General features: G+C 41.0%; 1 protein-coding gene across 2 annotated transcripts in view; it reads left to right on the forward strand.

Moving 5' to 3' along the window:
- The window catches only part of ADAMTS9 (ADAM metallopeptidase with thrombospondin type 1 motif, 9), a 177,550-nt gene that overhangs the window by 148,434 nt on the left and 3,591 nt on the right, over nucleotides 1–25,525 (forward strand). For both annotated transcript variants that reach the window (XM_011947181.1, XM_011947182.1), the window contains 7 exons: nucleotides 2,017–2,149; nucleotides 2,367–2,461; nucleotides 2,573–2,667; nucleotides 2,759–2,892; nucleotides 4,653–4,744; nucleotides 11,508–11,612; nucleotides 22,479–22,573. In XM_011947181.1, the coding sequence (XP_011802571.1) occupies nucleotides 2,017–2,149; nucleotides 2,367–2,461; nucleotides 2,573–2,667; nucleotides 2,759–2,892; nucleotides 4,653–4,744; nucleotides 11,508–11,612; nucleotides 22,479–22,568 (744 nt within the window). In that variant the 3' untranslated portion in view covers nucleotides 22,569–22,573. The remainder of the gene's footprint in view (nucleotides 1–2,016; nucleotides 2,150–2,366; nucleotides 2,462–2,572; nucleotides 2,668–2,758; nucleotides 2,893–4,652; nucleotides 4,745–11,507; nucleotides 11,613–22,478; nucleotides 22,574–25,525) is intronic.

Below are 25,525 nucleotides of genomic sequence, written 5' to 3' on the forward strand. Positions count from 1 at the left end.
GGGAGTTCACTCATGATTTGGCTCTCTGTTTGTTTGTTATTGGTGTATAGGAATGCTTGTGATTTTTGCACATTGATTTTGTATCCTGAGACTTTACTGAAGTTGCTTATCAGCTTAAAGAGATTTTAGGGTGAGACATACAATCATGTCATCTGCAAACAGGGACAATTTGACTTCCTCTTTTCCTAATTGAATACCCCTTTATTTCTTTCTCCTGCCTGATTGCCCTGGCCAGAACTTCCAACACTATGTTGAATAGGAGTGGTGAGAGAGGGCATCCCAGTCTTGTGCCAGTTTTCAAAGGGAATGCCTCCAGTTTTTGCTCATACAGTATAATATTGGCTGTGGGTTTGTCATAAATAGCTCTTATTATTTTGAGATATGTCCCATCAATACCTAGTTTATTGAGAGTTTTTAGCATGAAGGGCTGTTGAATTTTGTTGAAGGCCTTTTCTGCATCTATTGAGATAATCATGTGGTCTTTGTCTTTGGTTCTGTTTACATGATGGATTATGCTTATTGATTTGTGTATGTTGAACGAGCCTTGCATCCCAGGGATGAAGCCCACTTGATCAGGGTGGATAAGCTTTTTGATGTGCTGCTGGATTTGGTTTGCCAGTATTTTATTGAGGATTTTCGCATCGATGTTCATCAGGGATATTGGTCTAAAATTCTCTTTTTTTGTTGTGTGTCTGCCAGGCTTTGGTATCAGGATGATGCTGGCCTCATAAAATGAGTTAGGGTGGATTCCCTCTTTCTCTATTGATTGGAGTAGTTTCAGAAGGAATGGTCCCAGCTCCTCTTTGTACCTCTGATACAATTCAGCCATCAGGTCCTGGACTTTTTTTGTTTGGTAGGCTATTAATTGTTGTCTCAATTTCAGAGCCTGTTATTGGTGTATTCAGTGATTTAGCTTCTTCCTGGTTTAGTCTTGGGAGGGTGTATGTGTCCAGGAATTTATCCATTTCTCCTAGATTTTCTAGTTTATTTGCGTAGAGGTGTTTACAGTGTTCTCTGATGGTAGTTTGTATTTCTTTGGGATCAGTGATGATATCCCCTATATCATTTTTTATTGCATCTATTTGATTCTTCTCTCTTTTTTTATTAGTCTTGCTAGCAGTCTATCAATTTTGTTGATCTTTTCAAAATATCACCTCCTGGATTCATTGATTTTTTGAAGGGTTTTTTGTGTCTCTCTCTTCTTCAGTTCTGCTCTGATCTTAGTTATTTCTTGCCTTCTGCTAGCTTTTGAATGTGTTTGCTCTTGCTTCCCTAGTTCTTTTAATTGTGATGTTAGGTTGTCAATTTTAGATCTTTCCTGCTTTCTCTCCTGGGCATTTAGTGCTATAAATTTCCCTCTTCACACTGCTTTAATAAAATACAAAAAGTAGCTGGGCGAGATGGTGCATGCTTGTAGTCCCAGCTACCAGGGACGCTGAGACAGGAGAATCGCTTGAACCTGGGAGGTGGAGGTTGCAGTGAGCCGAGATCATGCCATTGCACTCTGACCTGGGCAAGAAGAGCAAAACTCCGTATCAAAAAACAAAAAAAGAAAAAGAAAAAGAAAGAATTGAAAAGTGATTAGGCAAAAGCGTATGACGAGTTGGAAGCAGTTAGGGTATGAATCCTGGCTCCACTATGACCTTGAACAAATTCCTTAATATTTGAGCCCCAATCCCACCTGTAAAAAATAAGATAATGGTAATACTATCTCATAGGGGAACTGTGAAGCTTAAATGAAAAAATTATGTGTGTGTGTGTAAAATTACACAAATTTTATACATATGTGTAAGTGTTTTATATATGTTTTTATAAATGTATGAATATGAATCTATAAAGCTTAGCACAGAGACTGGCCCATAGTGCTCAGTAAATGTCAGCTTTTTGTATTCAGTGGCACAGAGTCTGAAGTGACACACTGTACAGGATGACATCAGGGCTCTGAGCTCCATACCACCGGAAGCCTATGCCTCCCACATTCCATAGCCACACCGCTGACTCTCGTTTGTCTTACAGTGTTCAGTGTCTTGTGGTGTTGGAGTGATGCAGAGATCTGTGCAATGTCTAACCAATGAGGACCAACCCAGCCACTTATGCCACACTGATTTGAAGCCAGAAGAACGAAAAACCTGCCGCAATATCTATAACTGTAAGTTGACCAACTGAAGTTATCTTTCTTTAGCATGAAGAACAGGATTATCATTTTTCATTTGATTGCCTGCTCTTTTTAGAAATATGAAATTTTTCTTAAAGAAATCATTCCCTTTGCTACAAAGTTTTAGTGTGAACAATGTCATTCATTCTATAGGCAGATAATTCACATCTAGGAGCATCACACCCTATTTTTTGTGATTTGTGTTTTCTAGGTGAGTTACCACAGAATTGCAAGGAGGTAAAAAGACTCAAAGGTGCCAGTGAAGATGGTGAATATTTCCTGATGATTAGAGGAAAGCTTCTGAAGGTGAATGTCAGATACCAGTCATTATTTCAAGAATATTTTTAGAGTAAGTGATCACTGCTCTCATTACCTCATTTCTGAGCCTCTCTTCCTGGATTATTTATGGTCTTTCAGATATTCTGTGCAGGGATGCACTCTGACCACCCCAAAGAGTACGTGACACTGGTACATGGAGACTCGGAGAATTTCTCTGAGGTTTATGGACACAGGTAGGAGAGCCAGGCTCAGAAGATCCCAGAGGCCTGGAGATCCCTAGAAATGCTTTCCCATCCTTACCAGAACATTCTCTGTATAATTTAGGTTACACAACCCAACGGAATGTCCCTATAACGGGAGCCGGCGTGATGACTGCCAATGTCGGAAGGATTACACAGCAGCTGGGTTTTCCAGTTTTCAGAAAATCAGAATAGACCTGACCAGCATGAAGATAATAAGTAAGTTAGTGGGGTGTCCTGTGGGAACGTGTGCGTTCTTCTTTCTATTCAGACAGCAAGCATTTCTTGCATATTGGCTAGCAGGGAGGTGCTGAGGGTATGGAGAGGAAGAACACTGGAAGCTTACAGTGCAGCAAGGACAGTCCAGCAGCAGAGTTTTGTCTTTTTTGTTCACTGCTGTATCCCCAGTGCCTGGAAAGTGGCTCGCACAAGGCAGGTGCTCTCTCCAATTCGTGATGAATGAATTGAATGAATGAAGTAGATGAAAGCACATGAAAGAAGCACCATTGAAATGTGGGAGGTCAGGGCAGCATTCCAGAAAATACGATATCGAAATGGAGACCCTAAGGTCAAGTTAGGGTTAGCCAGGCACAGAGGTCAGTGTGGGGGAGCAGAGGTGGTAGCAGAAGTATTCAAGGTAGAATAAACAGCAGATACAAAACCCCAAAGCTAAGAAATTCATGGGCAACATTCACCACCCCCCACCCCAGCTTTCACCAGCACAGTGTACATGCTTACACGGACATAAAACTAATTTTATTCAGTTGTCAATTTGCAGAAGAAAAGTGGAACACAGAATTACCTTTTCTAAACTAGCCTGTGTGGGGGCTGATTTCATACTCTCGCCAGCGCTGCATCTCTGTTGGGGACATTAATCATAGAAGTGGTTAAGGACAGCTAAAATACCTCAACATGTTCCCTTGCATACAGGAAAAACAGAAATAATGAATAATTAATTTTTCCTCATTAACATTATCCCCATAATATTGCATTGCTTTTCTCTTGAGATAGATTAAACGTGATTTGGACCAAGATACTTTAAATTTCCTTCAGCTAGACTAATGAGGGCTAAAGGCAGAGGGTCTGCAGTTTCTCCACTTAGGAAGAGACCCCAGCTAAGACCCAAGGGTTCTACATGCTGAAGCAGGCAAGGGCCACTTTCCTTTCAGAATGGAGCACTGGGATTTCCCTCTCACCAAAGTGTGGTGAACTGTAGAAAGATTAAGGCCATTCCTGAAAGACAAGGAGGAAAGATGGAACCTGCCTCTGGCCTCCAGTCTCTCTGGCAGATAGCTTTTGCAGGATTCTCAGGTTAACTCCTCCCTTTCCGTGTGCAGAGCTAGTCTCAGGAGCTACAATAGGGGTTAACAACATGCACTTTGGGTTGGCCTTGTATTTATTGACTCTTTAAAAAATAAAAAATTACAGGCTAGCCCCAAACTTCAGAAACTGCCATTAATAATTTCAAGATGGGGGTTCTAATTGCTCCACATTTTGGCAATAATAGTGCCTAGGCCACAGGAGGACAGAGGAAACCTCAGGGAATCACTCCTAAGTAGCTGGAAATGCTTTCTTTCTGGCTTATTTCCCCCTGGCCTGAAGCCCGTGATGCAGGACAACAGGAGGTTCTCAACCAGCCAATTACGCTACATTTAAGTGAGGTGATTCACATATTTATTTATGTAGGAATCAATTCCAAAGTCATTTGAAACCCCCTTTTTGGCTTCCATACTGTGGGAAGACAGACCTTCAGGGCTGATGAAGCCTGGGGAATGAAGCTCCCAGAACCACAAATATAATGAGGAAAAAGCTAGTGAGCATCTGGATCCATTTGCCCACTAATAGTTCACATTGCTTTTCTCTCCCATTCCCTCTTCTTCTTCTTCTTCCCTTCTGTCTCCTTATTAATGTCCCATTACTTCCTTGCCTTTCTCCCACTCTTAACTTCCCTTACCTTTAACCCGTTCCCCACCCCACAGCCACTGACTTACAGTTTGCAAGGACAAGCGAAGGACATCCCGTCCCTTTTGCCACAGCCGGGGATTGCTACAGCGCTGCTAAATGCCCACAGGTATGTCCTTGGTGCCTTCTCCCTTGCGAGGGATTTACTTCCCACTTTCCCAGGGACACCCTCAGTTGCATCCGTTCCTGGGAATGTGATTAGAACAGTTGCTCTGGAGGGTAGTTTGGCCACATGTATCAAGACCCTCACAAATGCTCTGGAGTCTAATCTCGTAATTCAGCTCCTGAAAGTGGGCCCTAAGGAAATGATCATAGCTACATGCCTAACTTCTGCATTCGACAAAACATGTCAGCTTAGAAACAAATTAGATGTCGGGTAGCAAGGGCTTGGTTAAACAAATTATTGTGTTTAATAAAATGAATATTATACAGTCAGCAGAGTGCTAGTAAATATTTAATGACTGACTCTTCCAAAAAAAAAAAAAAAGGTCCTGCTTTGTAACATTTGTCAATTGCCATGGTATGAATATTCTCCCCATAATTGATTTCAAGTCATCAACATTATGTCACTAAATGGAGGGCTAGGAAGAAGGCAGACAGTTGACTCTCAAAAGTCAGTTCAAGCGAGTGCCAACACACCACTGTCAGGCTTCATGAATCTGAATATTGCATGATATCAAAAAACACTTTACATGGATTAGACAGAAAAAACAAGATGCAAAACAGTACATGCAGTATGATCCCATCTATATTTTCTTTTAATGTATAAACAGGGAAAAAGTTTGGAAGGACTTTTTCAAAACATTAGTTGGGAACATTGGTAAGTTTTTGTTTTTTTTTATGTTTAACTTTGCTGGATTTCCTAAATTTTTCAGAATAAGCATGAAACCATTTTTTTTTTAAATAAATAAAGGTTGGACCTGGAGATCTCAGGATTTTCAAGACTTATCTGGGTTTCCTTTGGTTCCTGAAGAGTACTCAGAAATGGCTCTAGAATAGTCTTAGCAATAAACCAGCTGACCTTTCCTGAGTGCTCACTTTGTGCCAGGAACCATCCTTTTTGCTGGAGACTCATAAACATTCATCCCTCGAGAAATTTAAAGCCTATTAGAGAGGATGACAGGTTAACAAAGACCCATGAGATAATAATATATTCTAGAAGTCCTCTGGGACCAAGGCTTGGGGCTCTGTGGATGTCTTCGACTCAACCTGTTACCCCTACTTCAGTTCTACAGAGTTTGCAGTGTTCAGACCAGAAGTGCAAATTCATCATCTTCTGCTGGATGACTTCAGCAGAGCCACTCAGCAGCAATCTTTCTGCCCATTCTATGGTTCTACACTTTCTTGCCTGAGAGAGGCGTGGCAAGTTTTAGCTTGTCTTTTGAAACACGCTGTCATAATCAGCTCGGGCTTACTTTGCAAAGCAGGCATTGGTCTTTGCAAGAAGCTTCTGCCCTTGGAAAGCGGGACAAACAATGAATTCAGTGATTCTGGAGAGGAGAACTTGGCCACAGTTTTCTCTTCGGTTTAAAGGAGGTCTGCACAAATCTGTTGTTAAACTCTGTCAAGAGTTTCTCACTTTGCCTGTGCACCTTCAAAAGTCTGAAGATTGGGACTCCGTGATGCACTCAGAATCCCAAGCCCTGTCTCCACAGGATGGATTTACCCCCAACTACAGAGAACGTCCAAAGACAAACACATCTGAACGTTCTTTTAACGAAGTGTTTTTTCAGCCTCATGCTTTAGAAGAGTGTTGCTAAACATTTTAGAGAAGGGAGAGGAAGCTCTCAGGGGAGAAAGAAAATAAACAAAGGACATAATGGTGAAAAGCCTTTCTTCCATTACCCAGGAATCGAAAACTTTTGAAGTGCGGTTTTTTTTAGGGCAATTGATGGCTTCAAAAACCCCATTGGTATCTGTTGCATTTTAGTGGCTAATATATTGACCCTGTCCTGCTTTCTTCAAATGTCTCAGGATTTTCTTGTTTCTCTATGCACATCCTTTGGGAAGCTTAAGTAAATGAAAAGTAATTTGCATTCATTTATTTTAATAATTCACAGACAAATGAACTGATTGATTTGCTAAATCCTGACAATGAAGCAATTCCTAAATGGGGAAACCCAAAGCTTGTGAGAGGCTCTAATTTATTTTTTCCCAGCTCATTCTTCAAACCATATTGGGTACTTTAAGAATTCAATTCCTTAGACATGTATATTTAGCACCAGCTATACTGATGCAAGATGTGAGTTTTTCCAATCAGTTTTCCAGGAAAAGGTTTGTAGAAAGCGCGATTGTGGAGGCTGCTTCAGAGTGGATGCTTCAGCCTTTGACCTAGTGATTGCCCAGAAATTGAAGCAGAATGATGTCATGTTTGAGAACTTGTTTCTTTTACCTCATTGACCACTATTGCTTTGTGGATGTATTTATTAATAAGAGTGGGTTCCCCGACAGCCCTCATCTTGAAACATAACCAGAATTTTTTTATCCTGACAGTAGATTTGACACTGTTATTATTGATGGTATTAATAGCTAGCATTTATTATGCATCTATGTTTTAGTCACTATCCTCAGTATTGTCTACTCAATGTAGCATTTAAATCACCAGAGTATTCTATGAAAATGTCTCCTTTCTAAAGAGGAAGAGGGTAAGGAGTAGAAATTGGGAGGATTTGCCCAAACCTACACAGCTGCTGCTCAGTACAGTCTGGATTTGATCCTAAGTATGTCTGAATTCATATCCGTGATAGTAGATGTGTCTTTTTGATTCTGTTTTCAGGCAAGATTTCTGCAACGTTTGCTCTTGTACAACAGAAAACAGGCTTATCCTTTGGTCTAAGCACATCTTTTGCAAACCTTTAGAGACCATCTAGTAAACGCACAACTCTTAATCACTCTTCTTTAGAATAGGCAACAGAAGGTAGTGTTTACAACTCATGTGCCCTTTAGACCTTGAAGATTAGGCTCTTAAGGGCAAAGATGTCCCAGAGCAGAGCCACAAAGAACATTAAGTCTTTACTTCCCTGATGGAACTCAACTTTCTGAGTGCTAACAATCAGCTAGGACATTTGCTGAAATGCAGATCCCTAAACTGGAAAGGGCAGAAGGAAAATGAGGAGGGCGATCTCCTGTTGCATCTGGGTTCCTCAACCCCTCTGGGAAGACAGACCTAGTAGACGTATATATCCAGTATGTTTAGATACTGGACGCCCAGTTTGGCTGGGGGCATTGTCCAGAAAGAAGCTGGGTCAGCAACCTGGACCTCCCGAAAACTTCAGTGCCAAAGCAGATCAAGTCTCCTTTCTCTTGCAGTACAGGTGGGACAGGCAGTCTGAGTGGAAAGCAGAATAGAGGGAGAAAAGAGGGGCATTCTTGGCACTAGGATGGCCTGGGCACTTTGAATTATGTGGAACCACTCCTAGGGACAGAAATGGTACTAAGATAAGAAAATCTGGGGGAAGGGGGTGGCGGGCCTAGTGGCTCAGGCCTGTAATCCCAGCATTTTGGGAGGCTGAAGGAGGTGGATCACTTGAGGTCAAGACCAGCCTGGCCAACATGGTGAAACTCCATCTTTACCAAAGAAAAAATTAGCTGGGCATGGTGGTGCACACCTACAGTCCCAGCTACTGGGAAGGCTGACGGATGAGAATCACTTGAACCCGGGAGGCAGAGGTTGCAGTGAGCCAAAATCACACCACCGCACTCCCGCCTGGGTGACAGTGAGACCCTGTCTCAAATAAGCTAAAAGAAAATGGCCAATGGAATAATGCAACATACAAAACCCAGTGTCTGAGGAGGCTTCAGTGCAGCTACAATTAGGAACAGCTGAGCACGGCAGCCATGCCACCACATAAGAACCATGAACCTCTGTGGCATATTGTCATAAAAATTTTGACACAGAGTCCTACTCTGTTGCCCAGGCTGGAGTGCAGTGGCATAATCTTGGCTCACTGCAACCTCCACCTCTCAGTCTCCCTAGTAGCTAGGATTACAGGCACGCACCACCATGCCCAGCTAATTTTTGTGTCCGGAATTGGTGGGTTCTTGGTCTCGCTGACTTCAAGAATGAAGCCGTGGACCCTTGCAGTGAGTGTTACAGCTCTTAAAGATGGCATGTCCGGAGTTTATTCCTTCTGATGTTCGGACCTGTTCGGAGTTTCTTCCTTCTGGTAGGTTCATGGTCTCTCTGCCTTCAGGAGTCAAGCTGCAGACCTTCATAGTGTTACAGCTCTTAAAGGCAGCACAGATCCAAACAGTGAGCAGCAACAAGATTTACTGTGAAGAACAAAAGAAAAACAGAACAAAGCATCCACAGCATGGAAGGAGCAGTTTGCCACTGCGGGGGCCATAGGCGGAGCTGCCTGCCAGTCACCACTCCTCAGCCCTTGGACTTTGGATGGAACCCGATGCCATGGAGCAGGGGGTGGCACCAGTTGGGGAGGCTCAGGCTGCCTGGGAGCCCACTGCCGGGGAGGAGGAGTGGGCGGGGAGGATGCAGGTCCGGAGCCCTGCCCGAGGGGAGGCGGCTGAGGCCCGGCAAGAATTCGAACGCAGCGTGGGCTGGCTGGCAGTGCTGGGGGACCTGGCGCACCCTTTGCAGCTGCTGGCTGGGGTGCTAAGCACCTCGCTACCCACTGCCAGCGGCGCCGGCCGGCCGCTCTGAGTGCGGGGCCTGCCCAGCCCGTGCCCACCCTGAGCTCGCGCTGGCCGGCGAGCGCAGCGCGCAGCCCTGGTTCCCGCCAGCGCCTCTCCCTTCACACCTCCCAGCAAGCAGAGGGAGCTGCCTCCAGCCTTGGCCAGCCCAGAGAGGGGCTCCCATAGTGCAGCAGCGGGCTGAAGGGCTCCTCAAGCACGGCCAGAGTGGACGCCGAGATCGAGGAGGCACTGAGATCGAGCGAGGGCTGCTAGCACGTTGTCACCTCTCATTTTTAGTAGAGACGGGGTTTCACCATGTTGGGCCAGGCTGATCTTGAACTCCCAACCTCATATGATCCACGCGCCTCAGCCTCCCAAAGTGCTAGAATTACAGTCATGAGCCACCACACTCAGCCCAAAAATATTTTTTAAATATTACCTACTGTCTGCCAGGTAATGAGTGACATGCATTATGCCTTCTAGCTAATCACCTCCTATTCACAGGCTAAGTCTTACTTATCTATTTTACAGATGGGCTCCTTGCCTGAGGTCACACTGCAAGTAAAGAAGGGAGCAAGATTCTAGGGTAAATCTACCCTTTGTACCAGGTTTTCAGTCAGCCTCAGCACTGTTGACATTTCAGGCTGGAGAGTTTTCCGTTGTGGGCTGCCCTGTGTATCACGGCAGCATCCTTGGTCTCTACCCACCAGATGCCAGTAGCAGCACCACTGCCTGCCCCCCACAGTTGTGACAAATAAATATGTTTCCAGACACTGCCAAATTTCCCCTGGGGTCAAAATCGTCCCCTGTTGAGAACCACTGATTTAGTCCAAACTAAGTCCTCTGGTCACCTCTATCTTGTGGAATCTAGCACTCCAGAAATGTTTATAAACTTTTGTTAGTCAATATTTATGGAACTGGCATTGAGAGACCTCTAAGCTACACCTAGTCCTGGAAATCTTAATTGAGGAGCTAGGATATAATATTTAAGTGGCTAGTCATATGTTACAAACCATAGCTGATTCAATAAACAAAGCAATAGTAAGGCCCTGCTCTCAATAAGCTTCCTGTTCATATTGAAGAGGTCAGACGAACACTTACAAAGCAACTAGAAAATGTAAGACAGATGCCATCTTTTTGCATATCTAAGTGCCAGCCTTAGCTGATTTTATTTAGTCCTCTGTACGGTGCTCAGAGGGAAGAGAGTTTTAGTACCTTCCATTTTACAGATGAATAAACTGAGGTTCCAAGAGGTGAGAAAAGATCTGGCCAGGATCTAATCACAGGTGAAAGAACTTTATTTACACGTGGGTCTGATCAGCTGTGAGCTCCTCCTTGCCTCTCTTCTTGTTTATAAGAGATTGTTTTGACAAAGGGCTGGCTTGTCAGGTTCAGAGAGAAAACAATCAGGAGTGTTCACGTGGAATATTTTTAGCTCTGAAACTGCTCATTGTGGAGTAGGAAGACTCAAGAAGAAAGTATTTCAGATGCCTTTGCGAGTCGTTTTTGAAAGAGAGAGTGAGAGAGACAATTGGAGAAAGCAGTGAGAGAGTCTTTCTGCTGCACCGTCTCTTTAGAAATCAATATAGAGGCACCAGAGGCCATGTTCTGAAAGGCACCCTCGGTGGGGTTTGGGAGATGTCCCTTACCGGAGGGAGCCTGGAAGCGGCATCCTCCAGGCCCAGGTGGTCTTGAGCAGGCCAACCCTGCCCTCTGCTGACCGTCCTGGGGAAAGCGCCTCTTTGAAGTCCCGCCCTGCTGTGCTTAGTACGCGGTGTGCTAATCGCCCCGGGGAGCTGGAAGCCCAGGAAGCTTGGCACCAAGATCTTGTTAGAAAAATTACACTGTGACATTTTGTTCCTGAAGGAATCTGATAATTGTGAGCAACATCAGGACTGCTGTGTTAGGGAGGCCGAATGGAGCAAGGACTTTGAAGTCAGGAGGATGTGAGTTGGACTCTTACCTTATCCTGAAGAAGTTAATCACCTCCGTTACGCCTCAGTTTCCCCATCTGTAAAGAAAACCTCCTTCATAGAGCTCTTTCGAGGATGATTAAGATGATGCATGAAGAATGGCTGGTCCTGGGCAAACAAAACTAAATACCATCAATAATTAGTAGCTATCACAATTAATCAACATCCTTCCCTTTTCCAAAATACCTTTTATTGTATCACCTTTGCCTTTGCTTTTGTTGGGGACATAACGTGGACTGAAAATCTCTTGTTGGTCATGTATTCCAGGGTCGTTTTAGCATCAACCTTTATGGAACTGGCCTTTCTTTAACTGAATCTGCCAGATGGATATCACAAGGGAATTATGCTGTCTCTGACATCAAGAAGTCACCGGTAAGGTTCTACAGAAGGGTTGAGAGATGAATTTTGATTTCTTTCTCTCATTCTTGTCTTTATAACTGTGGTAGTGGTGCTGAGGGAACAAACGAATGTGCTTTCCCACTTAAGCCATTTTGCAGTATCAGGAAGACCATTTAGGAAATAAACCTTGGGTGCAGTGTTTACATGTGATTAAAGTCTGAGAGCCCTGTTCACTTCTCGTGAATTCTTCCTCGAGAGGTGAACATAGAACCACCCAAGTAATTAGAAAAACCACCTAACCAGGAAGGTAAAAGCAGGAAGAAGCCTCTGTCAAGGGTGTGGCTCAGACATCTTTCAGTTAGCCAGCTTGCAGTTCGTTCTGTGAACCAAGGGGAAATGACCTCTTCTTTTATTTAGAATAATTGAAATACAGATGGAGCTAGAAGACAGAAAACTTATTAAGTGATATATCTGGAGAACTAGAGATACACACACAGGGTCTACAATAATAAGTTTTTCACACTCTAAAATCTGGCTGGTCAAGGTGTGGTGTACGCAGTGCATCAGTGTCACCTGGGGGTGTGTTGGAAATGCAGGTTCTGCGGCCCAGACCCTAGTGAGTCAGAGTCTGCAGCTGAACAAGGTCTTAGGTGGTGATGGGCACGTACAGCTTGAGAAACACTGTACTGTGCAGGTGGTCCCCGACTTACGACAGTTCCACTTGATTTTTCAGCTTCACCATGGTTCAAAAGCAAATCACACTCAGTAGAAACCCTACTTCGGGTACCCATACAACCGTTCTGTTTTTCACTCAGTACAGTGTTCAATCAATTACACAAAATATTCAACACTTTATTATAAAATAGACTTTGTGTTAGATGATTTTGCCCCACTATAGGCTAATGAAAGTGTTCTGAGCACATTTAAGGTAGGCTAGGCTGTAATGTTCAGAAGGTTAGAGATATTAAAGGCATTTTTGACTTAATGGTATTTTCGACTTGAGATGTGTTTATTGAGACATAACCCCATTGTAAATCGAGGAGCATGTCAACTGTGTACTGTTTCTCACCTTGGGTGTATAGTGCAATCACCTGAGGAAATTTAAAATGCACCTGCCCAGGTCCTTCCCACACAGATGAACTGAATCAGAATCTCTGAGGGTGGGGAGCCCTGGCAGGAGTAGAATGTAAAGCTGCCCAAATGATTCAAATGTACAGCCAGGTCAGAAACCGCTGCCACTTACAGCCTTCCCTCTGAAGTCCTGAGAGTGTGGGGCAGAAACCTGGCTCATGCAAAAATATGTTTAAGTTTACCCAAGCATGGCCCATTTCTCCAGTCCCACCTCAGCCGGGAGCCCTGCCTGGGGTTGCCTCAGAAATGTGGGTAGGGGAAGACAAGAGATCTGGGAAAGTAGGGTATTATTACAAGGCAGAACTGCCAGATAAAATACAGGACACCCAGTTAAATTAGAATTTCAAACACACATTGAGGATCACTTGATTCTAAGAGTTCGAGACCAGCCTGGGCAAGGTAGTGAGACCCTGGTTTTGCAAAACCTTTAAAAATCAGCTGGACATGGTGGTGCATGCCTGCAGTCCCAGCTACTTGGAGGTTGAAGTGGGAGGATCCCTTGAGCCCAGAATGTTGAGGGGGCAGTGAGCCATGATTGCGCCACTTCACTCCAGGCTGGGCTGCAAAGTGAGACACCATCTCTTTTTTTTTTTTTTAAGTACACAATAAACATTGTTTACAGTAAGTATACTGTTATCATTACATGGGACATAGTTATACTAAACATGTATATGTTGTTTATCTGAAATTCAAATTTAACCAAGCATCCTGTATTTCTATTTTCTAAATCTGAAAACTCTATTGCAAACACTTCTGCCTAATCAAAATAAGAATATAAAAAAGCAGCTCAACCTGCCTCCCTTACCTAAGAGGAGAAATGTCCAATTGTGACATTCCAGGAAAATCTGTTTCCTGATCTCTTTTTCTAGCTGTCATGATTAAGTTTGTGTCTGTGAAAAAAGCTATCTCACTCTCTCTCTTCTCCATCTAAGCCAATCAGTGACCTCAAATCCAATTAAATAGCCATATTGATTACTTGTAAATTAGTCATTAAATATTTTTCCTTGCTCTGAAAGGAGTAAAGATAGCTGAGAGAGAGAGAGCATGAGCTTTAGAATGTGCCCTGAAATTATGTTCTTCCCCCATTTCTTCCCTCCAAAATCTATATATTATGTTTCTTATCTATTGACAAATAAAAATTGTATATTTTTATTGTGTACAACATGATGTTTTGAAATACACTGTATGTTTCAGTGACCCAGAACCAAAAAATTTGCCTGTCTAGTGCCACTGCACTGCAGCCTGGGTGATAGAGTGAGACTCTGTTAAAAAAATAAGTAAATAAATAAATAAAAATGTGATTGTAGGAAACCCATGTAGATAAACTGTAACATAAATTGTATTTGTTACCGTTTCGGCCAGAAACTAAAAATAATTAAAGCCAGGAGCACCACCTTATGGAAAGAATGATCACTACATGGGCTGTTCCCCAAGGCTTTTGGGAGATGCCTGGGCTGGAGGTAACTGGGTATAACCATTGCCTGTCAGCATTTTTTTTTTCTTTCTTATTCTTGGTGTTCTTTGGCAGCTCAGAGAGTCTGAGCTCAAAATTAATCTCCAGGGCCCATTGAGTACTCCTTATGAGTATCTGGGAGCTGGGACTGAGCCCTCTCTAGCCCCCAGCTGTCAGGAGAAATGCTGCCTGACTTCCCCTGTGTGGTCCAGAGAAGCATCTCCTAGCGATGCTTCCTGAAAATATGCTTCCACCGCCCAACACATTTGGGAGAAAATGCTGGTATATAGCATTTCCTTCCTGAAGAGTCACAGTAAGCATTAGCATGTGAGGTGGGACCAAATTATACAGGAAATAAACCTGTGTAACTTTAGCCAGCATTCCACTAAAGCAGTGGTTCTCAAACTCACGAGTGCATCACCATCACCTGCAGGGCTTGTTAAAACACAAGCAGGTGACCAGACATGGTGGCTTGTGCCCATAATCCCAGCACTTTGGAAGGCTGAGGCAGGAGGATTGCTTGATCTCAGGAATTCAAGACCAGCTTGGGCAACACAGGGAGACCCAATCTCTACAAAAAAAAAAAAAAAAAAAAATAGCTGGGTGTGGTGGTGTGCACCTGTAGTCTTAGCTACTCAGGAGGCAGAGGTGAGGAGGAGCCTGGGTGGTCAAGGCTGCAATGAGCCATCATTGCACCACTGCACTCTAGCCTGGGCAACAGAGTGAGACCCCATCTCAAAACAAAACAAAACCCACCACATGGTCAGTCTGAGGAGAGGCCAGAAATTGACATCTGTAACCATTTCCCAGATGATGCTGATGTCCCTGATCTGGAGTCACATTTTGAGAACTACTAACCTAAATGAAGCCAACCACAAAACCTTCTTTCACAAAACCTTCTTTTCAAGGTTACAGCTTTTAATTTCCCCCAAATAACCAGGGTCCCATGAAACACACTTCAGGAATTGTGCAATATCCTATTCCCACTCGATACCTACCACGATCTGGCCCCCCAGGGCCTGTGGCCCAGTCTTCTCTGGGATGCTCACACCCTGGCCAATTATAACACTGTCTTTTCCAAATAGCCCTGTTTCAGCTCTCAAATTATCATTCCTCACTTTCTTTTGCTTTTCTGCCGGGAGCTGCAGGGTGGGGGGTTAGGTGGAAAAGAAAACCTCAATTTTCCAAATCCTCCTTGGCAATAAAATGTTTTCCCCAAGCAAAACTAAAGGAGAGCTATAGCCCTTCAGGGTAAAACTAGATATCTGGAACCACTTGGAGAACAGCAACGCTGTCTCACTTCCAAGGGCAAAACTGGTCAAAATCAGTCTCAATATCAAGTTCACTGTTGTGAACAATGGAGAGCACTCTTTCTCTGGTTTACCCTAATTATAGTTAAAATAGCTACTATTTATTGGGCAGCTTACATACATTAAATCTGCATCTTCCTCCCAGCTGTGCCGTCACTGGGAGATTGGAACAACAAGGTGAGAATAAGGTCAAATTCTTGGGATGTTAAGTTGAGCTGGTGGTGGGATCAGCCCCTCTAGCCTGTAGCAGCTCAGCCCTCAGTGCCACAATGAAAACCATCAGTGGCTGCAGAGCCCAGAGGTCAAGCGTGTGGACTCTGAAATCTGACTGCTGGAGTCTCTGCCATCTTGGGCAAGTTATTTAACTTCCGGGAAAACGGGGGTGGGGAGAGGGGGGACTCGGTTTGTTCATCTATAAAATAGGGACTGTAGTGGCCCCTTTCTCCTTGACTTCTTGTGAAGCATAAATGAAATAAAAATGTAAAGCTGTTAGTATCCTACTGGGCAAATAGCAGGTGCACAAGTATTAGATATTAATGTTGTAACGTTTTCGTAGCCCTGAGGCTTGCCACATTGTTTCAGAAGTTGGCCAAGGCCACATTGTTTCAGAAGTTGGCCCAGGTGACTAAGGAAGGGAGCTGGCTTGAGACAGCTGGTGGGAAGGACATGCAAATGCAGTGTAAGCCCAGGCTGAGCCTGTCCACATGGCTGCCACCTGACCCCAGGAATAAGTCGTGTGAAACACCCCTTGGTTGGGGGTGGACTTCTGGGCAAATGCTTTAGCTGCACCAGCTCAGCTAGAGGTCTAGTAAGTTTCTCCTCACTCTGCTTAGATCTCTGCATGAGGGACAGACAGACAGAAAGGAGACCATGGCCCAGAGACGAGGGCTGAAAGAAAATGTCAGAATTTTAAGCTCCTCTGTCAGCGATGCAGTATACCCTCAACTCTCCAATGTGCCAGAATGTGAAAGTGCCTGTCAGTCCCACCCAGAATTCCACCACAGCTCCCCATGCCCTTTCTCAGAGCTGCCCATTTTGGTCTCCTTCAGGTAGAAGATTCTGGAACAGGCCTTCGGCGACAGGTAGCATGAGAGGATGATCACGTCTTGGCTGGGTGTGAGAGGCGCTTACAGGGCTTTTTGTCTTCCTTGTGTGCCAAGGGAATTTGCAGGGTCGGGAAAGAACTCGCGCCACTGTTCTAAGAGATATATTCTAACAGACATTCCTGTGCTAGAGCAAGGGCTGTAAATCAAAGAATTGCTTTGAAATTAAAAAATAACGAAAGTTATATTACCATACAGGAGATGGATTCAGTTCCTATCCTTCAGTTCACTTGCAAACAGTGGAGTTCAGGCACCTGAAATAAACACACGTGTATACACACACACATGCTCAGTGCTGTCCACTCTCATGTATTGACCTGGGCTACCTCCGAACTTGCTGTCAACTTATGAAAGTCCAACTATCCACCAAGTGTAAAAATCATACCACAGACCAGTAGAGTAAAATGCTGTACGTGTACATTTTAGGTAGTCTGATTTTTATTCTGTATAGTCCTATAGAAATTAGACGTTTACACATATGTTCATATATAGGTAAGTGTCCAGGGCTATATTCAGAAAAAAAAAAGCCTATATGCTGTGTTTTATGGGCAATTTCAGGGACATGCAAGAGTAAATTTCATTGCACGTAATCTTGACCCTAACAGGCAGATTTTAGCCCCTATGATTATTATAATCTCTGTTCATTACTATCTGTATGGATTTTCTTAGCAAAATCCCCACCTCCACCCCCAACTCAGCTTGCTACTACCCCCAGCACCCTCTGACGACTTTAAATAAGTCTTTAAATAAGCATATTCCAGTCAAAGACATGCTGGTCTTCCCAAATCAAAGAAGCCAATCTGCCCTCCTCATATAGATTGAAAAAAATAGAAGAATTAGTGAAAAGTGTGAAATACAAACTATTCTTAATGGAACAGAGATTCATTCACTTAATTATATGTAATAGCTCAAACCAGGCTAACAAAATAGTCATCGAAAAGAGATTTTTAGAAGACCTGCTTTAATGAAGAAATAAAAATTAGTGTTTTAAGGAATGTGAGTGGGTGCTTCTAATATATTTCTTTACTGAAATAGACACTGTCTGCTTGACAATTGGGTTTTTGGTATTTACTTGCTCAGTGTGACTGTTTTTATTCTTCAGGATCAATAAGTTTTAGCTCAGCCTTTATCTCAATTAAATAACGGAATCCCAGTTAAGGAGACAGCAGTAATGGTGTAAACCAGTATTGGCTTTATTTTTTTAATTTTATAATTACCCAGACTTTTACTCATTTCCCTGAAAACAGGCTATGATGGATATTTACACATTAAAAATGCCTTTATGGTAATAGCAGCTCATATTTATTGAGCACATATATTAGGCCAAGTACTATGCTAAGCACATTACGTGCATTCTCTCATTTACAGCAAACCTGTGGGGGGGCACTATTATTATCCCTATTTTACAGATGTACCAGGAACTGAGGCATAAAGAGGTTGTTCAAGATGCGGTACAAGCTCCAGGCAGTCTGATTCAGGTCCGCTCCTCTGCTGGGTCAGAAGAGTTTGAGTAAAGCATAAGTTTTGATGATACAGAAGGCATTCTTTGCCTGCCTGTATCATGAAGGCCCATGGCCCTATACTTAAGCCTGGTGAGAAAGTTCCTCACAGAAGACCAGTTAGTCTGGCCTCAAATCCAGTCGCTGGTGGCATGGGCCAGCTCCAGAACTACCACAGGCCCCAAAAACCAAGACCAGATGGGAAGATAGAAATAACTCTCCCAACTCAGTTCCATTCATCATCAAATGCATGCAAATTTTTAAAAATTAAAAGAAATTATTTTGTCCTATTTTATTATTAAACTGGCACTGTTTTTCTTTTGTCTTCCTTTTGTATTTTTATTGGTATATCGTAGTCATACATATTTTTGGTTATACAAGTAATATTTTGATTCGTATATACAACATGTAATGATCAAATCAGGGTAATTGGGATACCCAACACCTCAAACATTTATCTTTTCCTTGAGGTAGGAACATTACAATTCTTCTAACTATTTTGAAATATATAATTAATTATTGTTAACTATCTATAGTAAATATATTTATATTAATATATATTATACTATATTGTATTGTTTTATTGTAATATATAGTATATATCACATATAAGATCATAATACATTATGTTATATATTTTATTTTATACTCAAATATATAAAATATGTATAATTTTATACATGAATTTTATATAAATATTATATTGTTAAATATAATTTTTCTACTGTACTATCAAATGCTATAACTTGGCTGGGCATGGTGGCTTACATCTGTAATCTCACACTTTGGGAGGCTGAGACAGGCAGATCAGTTGAGGTCAGGAGTTTGAGACCAGCCTGGCCAACATGGTAAAACCCAGTCTCTACTAAAAATACAAAAATTAGCCAGATGTGGTGGCACACACCTGTGATCCCAGCTACTCAGGAGGCTGAGTCAGGAGAATCACTTGAACCCCGGAGGCAGAGGTTGCAAAGAGCCGATATCGTGCCATTGCACTCCAGCCTGAGTGACAAGAGTAAGACTCCGTCTCAAAAAAATAAAAATAAAGTACTATAACTTATTTCTTCTAATTATATTTTTATATTCATCTTTCTTTTTTTCAAGTGAAATTATCCATTGTTTTCAAGAGGCTTTCTTAGTTCGGCTGTGTGAAGCACATCTTCATGACTTTTGACCTAGTTCTCAGAATGTAACCCTAAAAAATCCTAAAATGTAGGCACAAATACATTCATCATAGTGTTATTTCCAGAAGTGGAAAATATGAAATATTGTGCAGGCGCAGAGGGTGGAGGGGTGGAATTATGTGACATGGTAGTTATACAAAATGGAATATGAGGCCACAATTAAACAAGGACTTTTTCATAGCATGGTAAAGCTTAAGGGGACCTGAGTAGCAGGGCATTCTTAACTGCAGTTCCAAAAGAAGAATTCAGCTTCAGCCTTTCATTCATTCATTCATTTAACAACTGTATATTTCATATCATTATGAGCCACACACTGTGGTAGGTTCTGGATACTCCCAGGTTTTAACAAGATATTGGTCTTGTCATAATGGAGCTGACATTCCAGTAGGAAGACAGATGTTAAAGAAAGAATTACCCAATTACAGGGTGCTTTGCAGCAGATAACCAGGTCAGGAAGGTTTCTCAAAGGAAATGAGCTTTGAACTGAGTTCTGAAGAATTTACCAGGCCAAAGTTGAGGTGGTACAGTATGTACAGAGAGGGAGAGAGAGGAAAGCTCCAATTAGAGAGATGGCACATGCAAAGGCCTGGTAATGTATGGGATATATCAGAAAAATAACTAAAAGAAATGCATGTGTTGAGTAGAGAATGGTACCGGATGAATCTGCAGAGGCAAAGACAGACTCTAAGGAGTGCAGGTCTTTAGGAGTTGGCATACTTTGTCTACAAAGTGCCAGATAGTAAAGATTTTAGTCTTGAAGGGCCAAGAGGTGAAATCAATGATATTATATGTATATTTGTATGTCAAAAGAGAAAACAAATTTGCACAAAATGTTTTTATTGATTAAATTCAAAATACAATCTTAATAACTGAGTATAGTTTTTTCTCATACAGATCACCTGAGGAGATGAATGGGATATTGGGAGAGGAAAATATTTTGCTCAATTAGTGTTCTCTGTTATCAAAAGAGATTGTAAATGTTTATCTGTTAATGCAGACATGAAATGAGATATTATATATTTCAATCTTTCTAAATGCCTTTCTGCATGCATTGATATTGCCAAACACTGATATCTGTCCATAACCATATAATGTTAATTAAACATATTCATGACTTGGCAGGCATGTATAGAATTCTATTAGAGTTTTCTCTTGATGTTTGCCTTTTAGCATGTCACTACATTGCATATTAATCACTTGCAATTAAACATGAGATAGAAGCTCCTCAATTGCTAGTTAAATGGATTTTGACATATAAAGATTTCCTTTGCATTTATATCAAAGTCTGAAAAACAGTGCTGGAACTGCAATTTAAGCTCAAAAAATATATTCACTTTAAATTTGTGTGTAATAGAGAAGTCATTTCCTGTTTTAACTTTTGACAGCATGGAAAGTGTATAAAACAGTCTGTGATCGAAACAGTGTTATCAATGAAATTACTTTATCACAGTATAAGTTTTGCCTATAAGAACAGTTTCGCCTTGTAATTTTAGGTACAATCCATTAAGAAACATGATCAACTCTGAAGCAAAAGCTAATATTCAGAGCCATTAAGTGTTGAATTACAGTGATTGAGAACAGTTCTAGTTCAAAAAATTTTAATCTTGACCCTGAGCTCAAAAATCAAAATAAAACTTTACCCCACTGCTAAACCATCAAATTGCTGTGTAGTAGGACAAGTCAAGGTGTTGAGCTTTCAGTTATGACAAAAAATTACAAAATGGATGATGGGTAAGCCCGTGATAGAAAATAAAGTTCACTATTGACACTACTAGTTCTATAGCACTTGATAGGTCAAATATTTTCCACGAAGTACCAGCTAATGAATAGTACAGTGAATAACCATAGGCTTTAAACACCTAACATTTCATAAGCTTTATACATTTGTCCAAATAAAGCTTTTTATGCTCCACACACATTTTTACTACCATCAGTTGTCAACACATCTTAGCAGATTCCACTTCAGTTGTTTTGCAGTTCTTTCCCAACCTTTTTGAAATATTCTCACCTGTACTTGTTCCACAAACTATTCCGCTATTCCACAAACTTCCAGTAGTTCCACTAGACTCTTCACAGAGTCTAATTCTTTAGTCACTTCAGCTTGGCATTTTCTCCTCAAAGAAATGATAACACCTGAATAACATCAGTAATATGTGTGGACCCATCAAGAGCCAGTGAAAACCACTCAAAATAATCTGCTTTGTTTTTTTAATTGACTGTTGATGTGGTTCCCACTGTTATTAGCTTTTCAAGCAATAGTCCTTGCCAAAAGGGTAGTTAAGTTTATTTTCTCTGGACACATTTCTTCAGATGTTGCAGTTAAACAGGATTTAATGAACTCACCATTGGTAAATTGTTTCCTTGCTTGGCTAACAAATGAGCAACTTGGAAACTTGTTCATTTTCATTTTTTTTAAATTTTTTGTGGAGGGATTATGCTATGCTGAGATATTCCATTTTAAATTTTCTAAATTTTTGACCATTGTTTTTCTGTGAATTGGGAATATTGTGATGAGTATTTAGTTTGGTGATGGTATATATTGTATTCTTTTAGCACAGCTATAGTGTCATTTCATAATAATCACAATGCTTTGTCATCTAAATTTGATAACAAAATAATCCACATGCCATTGTACCTTTAAAAGGGCAACATTCAAAGTCTACTTCCTCTTCTTTTCTTATTTGTCATAACGGTATACTCTGGTAATAAGCACATGAAGTGTAATGATCTAGCAATACACACATCACTCAAAACACTCTCAAGTTAAAACAACGTCACTGTGATTTGTTGTGCACCAAGAAGCAGTATGAAGCTGAGACTCAATTCTGTTTTTGCATCATGAAAGCAACTATAGACATCAGGTAAATTAATGAATGTGGCTGTGTTCCAATAAAACTTTATTAATAGACACTGAAATTTGAATTTCATATGATTTTATGTGTCAAGAAATATTAGTTTGGGTTTACTTTTTCTCAATTATTTAAAAATGTAAAAATCATCCTTAGCTTGCAAGCTGTATAGAAACAGGTGGTGGGCTGGATTTGGCTCACAGGCTGAAGTTTGCCAGCCCCTGCTTTAGACCATGGTGAGTATGTTGGGCTTCACATCAGTTCAGAAGGCCTGCTCACTGTGTGTATAGGAACGTTTTCCCAAAAAGCCAGTGCAGGCCCTGAAAACATTAACCAAGAAGGTAGCCTAAGATGATGCATCTCCTTGCAGGATGGTACCCGAGTCATAGGGAAATGCGGTGGTTACTGTGGGAAATGCACTCCATCCTCTGGTACTGGCCTGGAGGTGCGAGTTTTATAGCTAAGGTAAGTAGTCCTTTGTCTGTCTGTTTTTTTTGTTGTTGTTGTTGTTTTTGTTTGTTTTTGTTTTTTTTTTCTGTAGCCTATATGAGCAAACATGGGAGGATCGGGCAGAGTTACAGTTAAGCATCTTGAAGCTGACCCAATACTGTTCTGCCTTTTTATCTCCTGCTCCTCTGTCCTCTTGTGACTGAAGCCATCAGTTCTCTGCTGTTTAACATGGGTTCCCCTCTACAGAGCTGGCCTATTTATTTATTTGCTTTTAGATTTTAGATTCAGGAGGTACATGTACAAGTTTATTAGGCTGATACAATGTGTTGAGATGTAGGCTTTGTTTGAACCCATCACCCAAATAGTGAACGTAGTATCCAATAAGTAGTTTTCCCTTTCCTTCCTCCTCCCTTTTGGAGTCACCAGTGTCCATTATTTCAATCTTTATGTCCATGTGTACCCGATGTTCTACTCCCACTTAATAAGCAAGAGCATATGGTATTTGGTTTTTTGTTTCTGTGTTAATTCACTTAGGAAAATGGCCTCCAGCTGCATCCGTATTGCTGCAAAGAACATGATTTCATTCTTTTTTATGGCTGCATAGTATTCTGTCATGTATACAGACCACAGTTTTTAAATCCAATTCACCATTAATGGGCACCTTGGTTGATTCCACGTTTGCTATTGTGAATAGTGCTGCAATAAACATGTGAGTGTAGGTGTCTTTTTGGTTGAATGATTTATTTTCTTTTAGATATATACCCAGTAATGGATTGCTGGGTCAAATGGTTGTTCTATTTTAGTTCTTTAAGAAATCTCCAAACTGCTTTTCACAGAGGTTGAACTAATTTATGATCCCATCCACAGTGTATTCCATTTTTTTCTGCAATCTCACCAGTATCTGTTATCTTTTTACTTTTTAAGAATAACCATTCTGATTGACATGAGATGTTATCTCACTGTGGTTTTGACTTGCATTTCTGTGATGATTAGTGATGTTCAGCATTTTTTCATGTATTTGTTGACTGCTTGTGTGTCTTCTTTTGAGAGGTGTCTGTCAGATGTCTGTGCCCACTTTTTAATAGGGTTGTTTGTTTTTTTCTTGTTGATTTGCTTAAGTTTCTTATAGATTCTGGATATTATTCCTTTATCAAATGTTTAGGTTAAAAATGTTTTCTCCTATTCTGTAGGTTGTCTGTTTATTCTGTTGATAGTTTCTTTTGATGTGCAGAAGCTCTTTAGTTTAGTTAGGTCTCCGTTATCAATTTTTGTTTTGTTGCATTTGCTTTTGAGGACTTAGTCATAATTTCTTTGCCTAGGCCAATGTTCAGAAGAGTATTTCCTGGGTTTTCTTCTAGAATTTTTATGGTTTGAAGTCTTACATTTAAGTCTTTGATGTATCCTGAGTTATTTTTTGTATATGGTGAGAGGTAGGTGTTCAATTTGATTCTCCTGTGTATGGTTAGCCAGTTTTTCCAGCATCATTTATTATAGGGTGTGCTTTCCCCATTATTTATTTTTGTTGACTGTGTTGAAGTCCAGTTGGTTATAGATGTATAGCTTTATTTCTGGGTTCCTTATTCTGTTCCATTAATTTAGGTCTATAGTAGTACCAGTGCCGTGCTGTTTTGGTTACCTTTAGTTTGCTGCCTTAGAGTACAGTTTGAAGTCCAATAATATGATACCTCTGGCTTCATTCTTTTTGCTTAGGATTGCTTTTGCTTTTAGACTCTGCTTTGGTTCCATATCAATTTTAGAATAGTTCTTCTTCTAACACTGTGAAGAATAACATTGGTAATTTGATAGTAATTTTGTTGAATCTGTAGATTTCTTTGAGCATTATGGACATTTTAACGCTCTTGATTCTTCCACTAGATAAGCATGGAACGTTTTTCTATTTGTGTCATCTATGATTTCCTTAAGCAATGTTTATAGTTCTCCTTGTAGAGCTCTTTTACCTGCTTGGTTAGATGTATTTTATTCCTTTTGTGGTGATTATAAATTGGATTGCATTCTTGATTTTGTTCTCAGCTTGAATGTTATTTATCTATAGAAATGCTCCTGATTTTTGTAGATTTATTTTGCATCCTGAAAATTTACCGAAGTCATTTATCAGGTCTAGGAATCTTTTGGTGGAATCTTCAGGGTTTTCTCTGTATAGAATCGTATTGTCAGTGAAGGAAGATAATTTGACTTCCTCTTTTCCTGTTTTGATGCCTTTTCTTTCTTTCTCTTGCCTGATTGCTGTGGCTAAGATTTCCAATACTATGTTGAATAGGAGTGGTGAGAGTACACATTCTTGTCTTGTTCCAATTCTTAGGAGGAATGCTTCCAACTTTTGCCTATTAAGTATGATATTGACTGTGCGTTTATTAGATATGGCTTTTATCATTTTGAGGTATGTTCTTTTGGTGTCTTATTCCTTGTAGGTTTTTATCATGAAGGGATGTTGGATTTGATCAAATGCTTTTTCTGCATCTGTTGATATGATCATATGTTTTTGTTTTTAATTGTGTGGTGAATCACATTTATTGATTTGCATATGTTGAATGATCCTTGCCTCCCAAGAATAAAGTCCACTTGATCATGGTAGATTATCATTTTGGTATGTTGCTGGATACAGTTTGCTAGTATTTTGTTGAGGATTTTCATGTCAGTGTTCATCAGGGATATTAGTCTTTAGTTTTCTTTTTTTGTTATGTCTTTGCCAGGTATTGGTATCGGGATGATACAGGTTTCATAGAATGAGTTAGGAAGGAATATCTCTTCTTCGAGTTTTTAAAAATTGTTTCAATAGGATTGGTACCAGCTCTTTGCAGAGCTTATTTAAAATGCTGTTTATTGGGCTTGATCCCTAGGGGTCTTGCTTCATTAGGTCTCTGGTGGATTCAGGGATCTGTAATTTTAATAAAGGGAATTCTAATGCAAGTGAATCACAGCTCATCCTTTGAGAAATACTTCCCAAGA

The sequence above is a fragment of the Colobus angolensis genome, unplaced genomic scaffold, assembly GCF_000951035.1.
Source record: "Colobus angolensis palliatus isolate OR3802 unplaced genomic scaffold, Cang.pa_1.0 Scaffold26, whole genome shotgun sequence".
NCBI lineage: Eukaryota > Metazoa > Chordata > Mammalia > Primates > Cercopithecidae > Colobus > Colobus angolensis.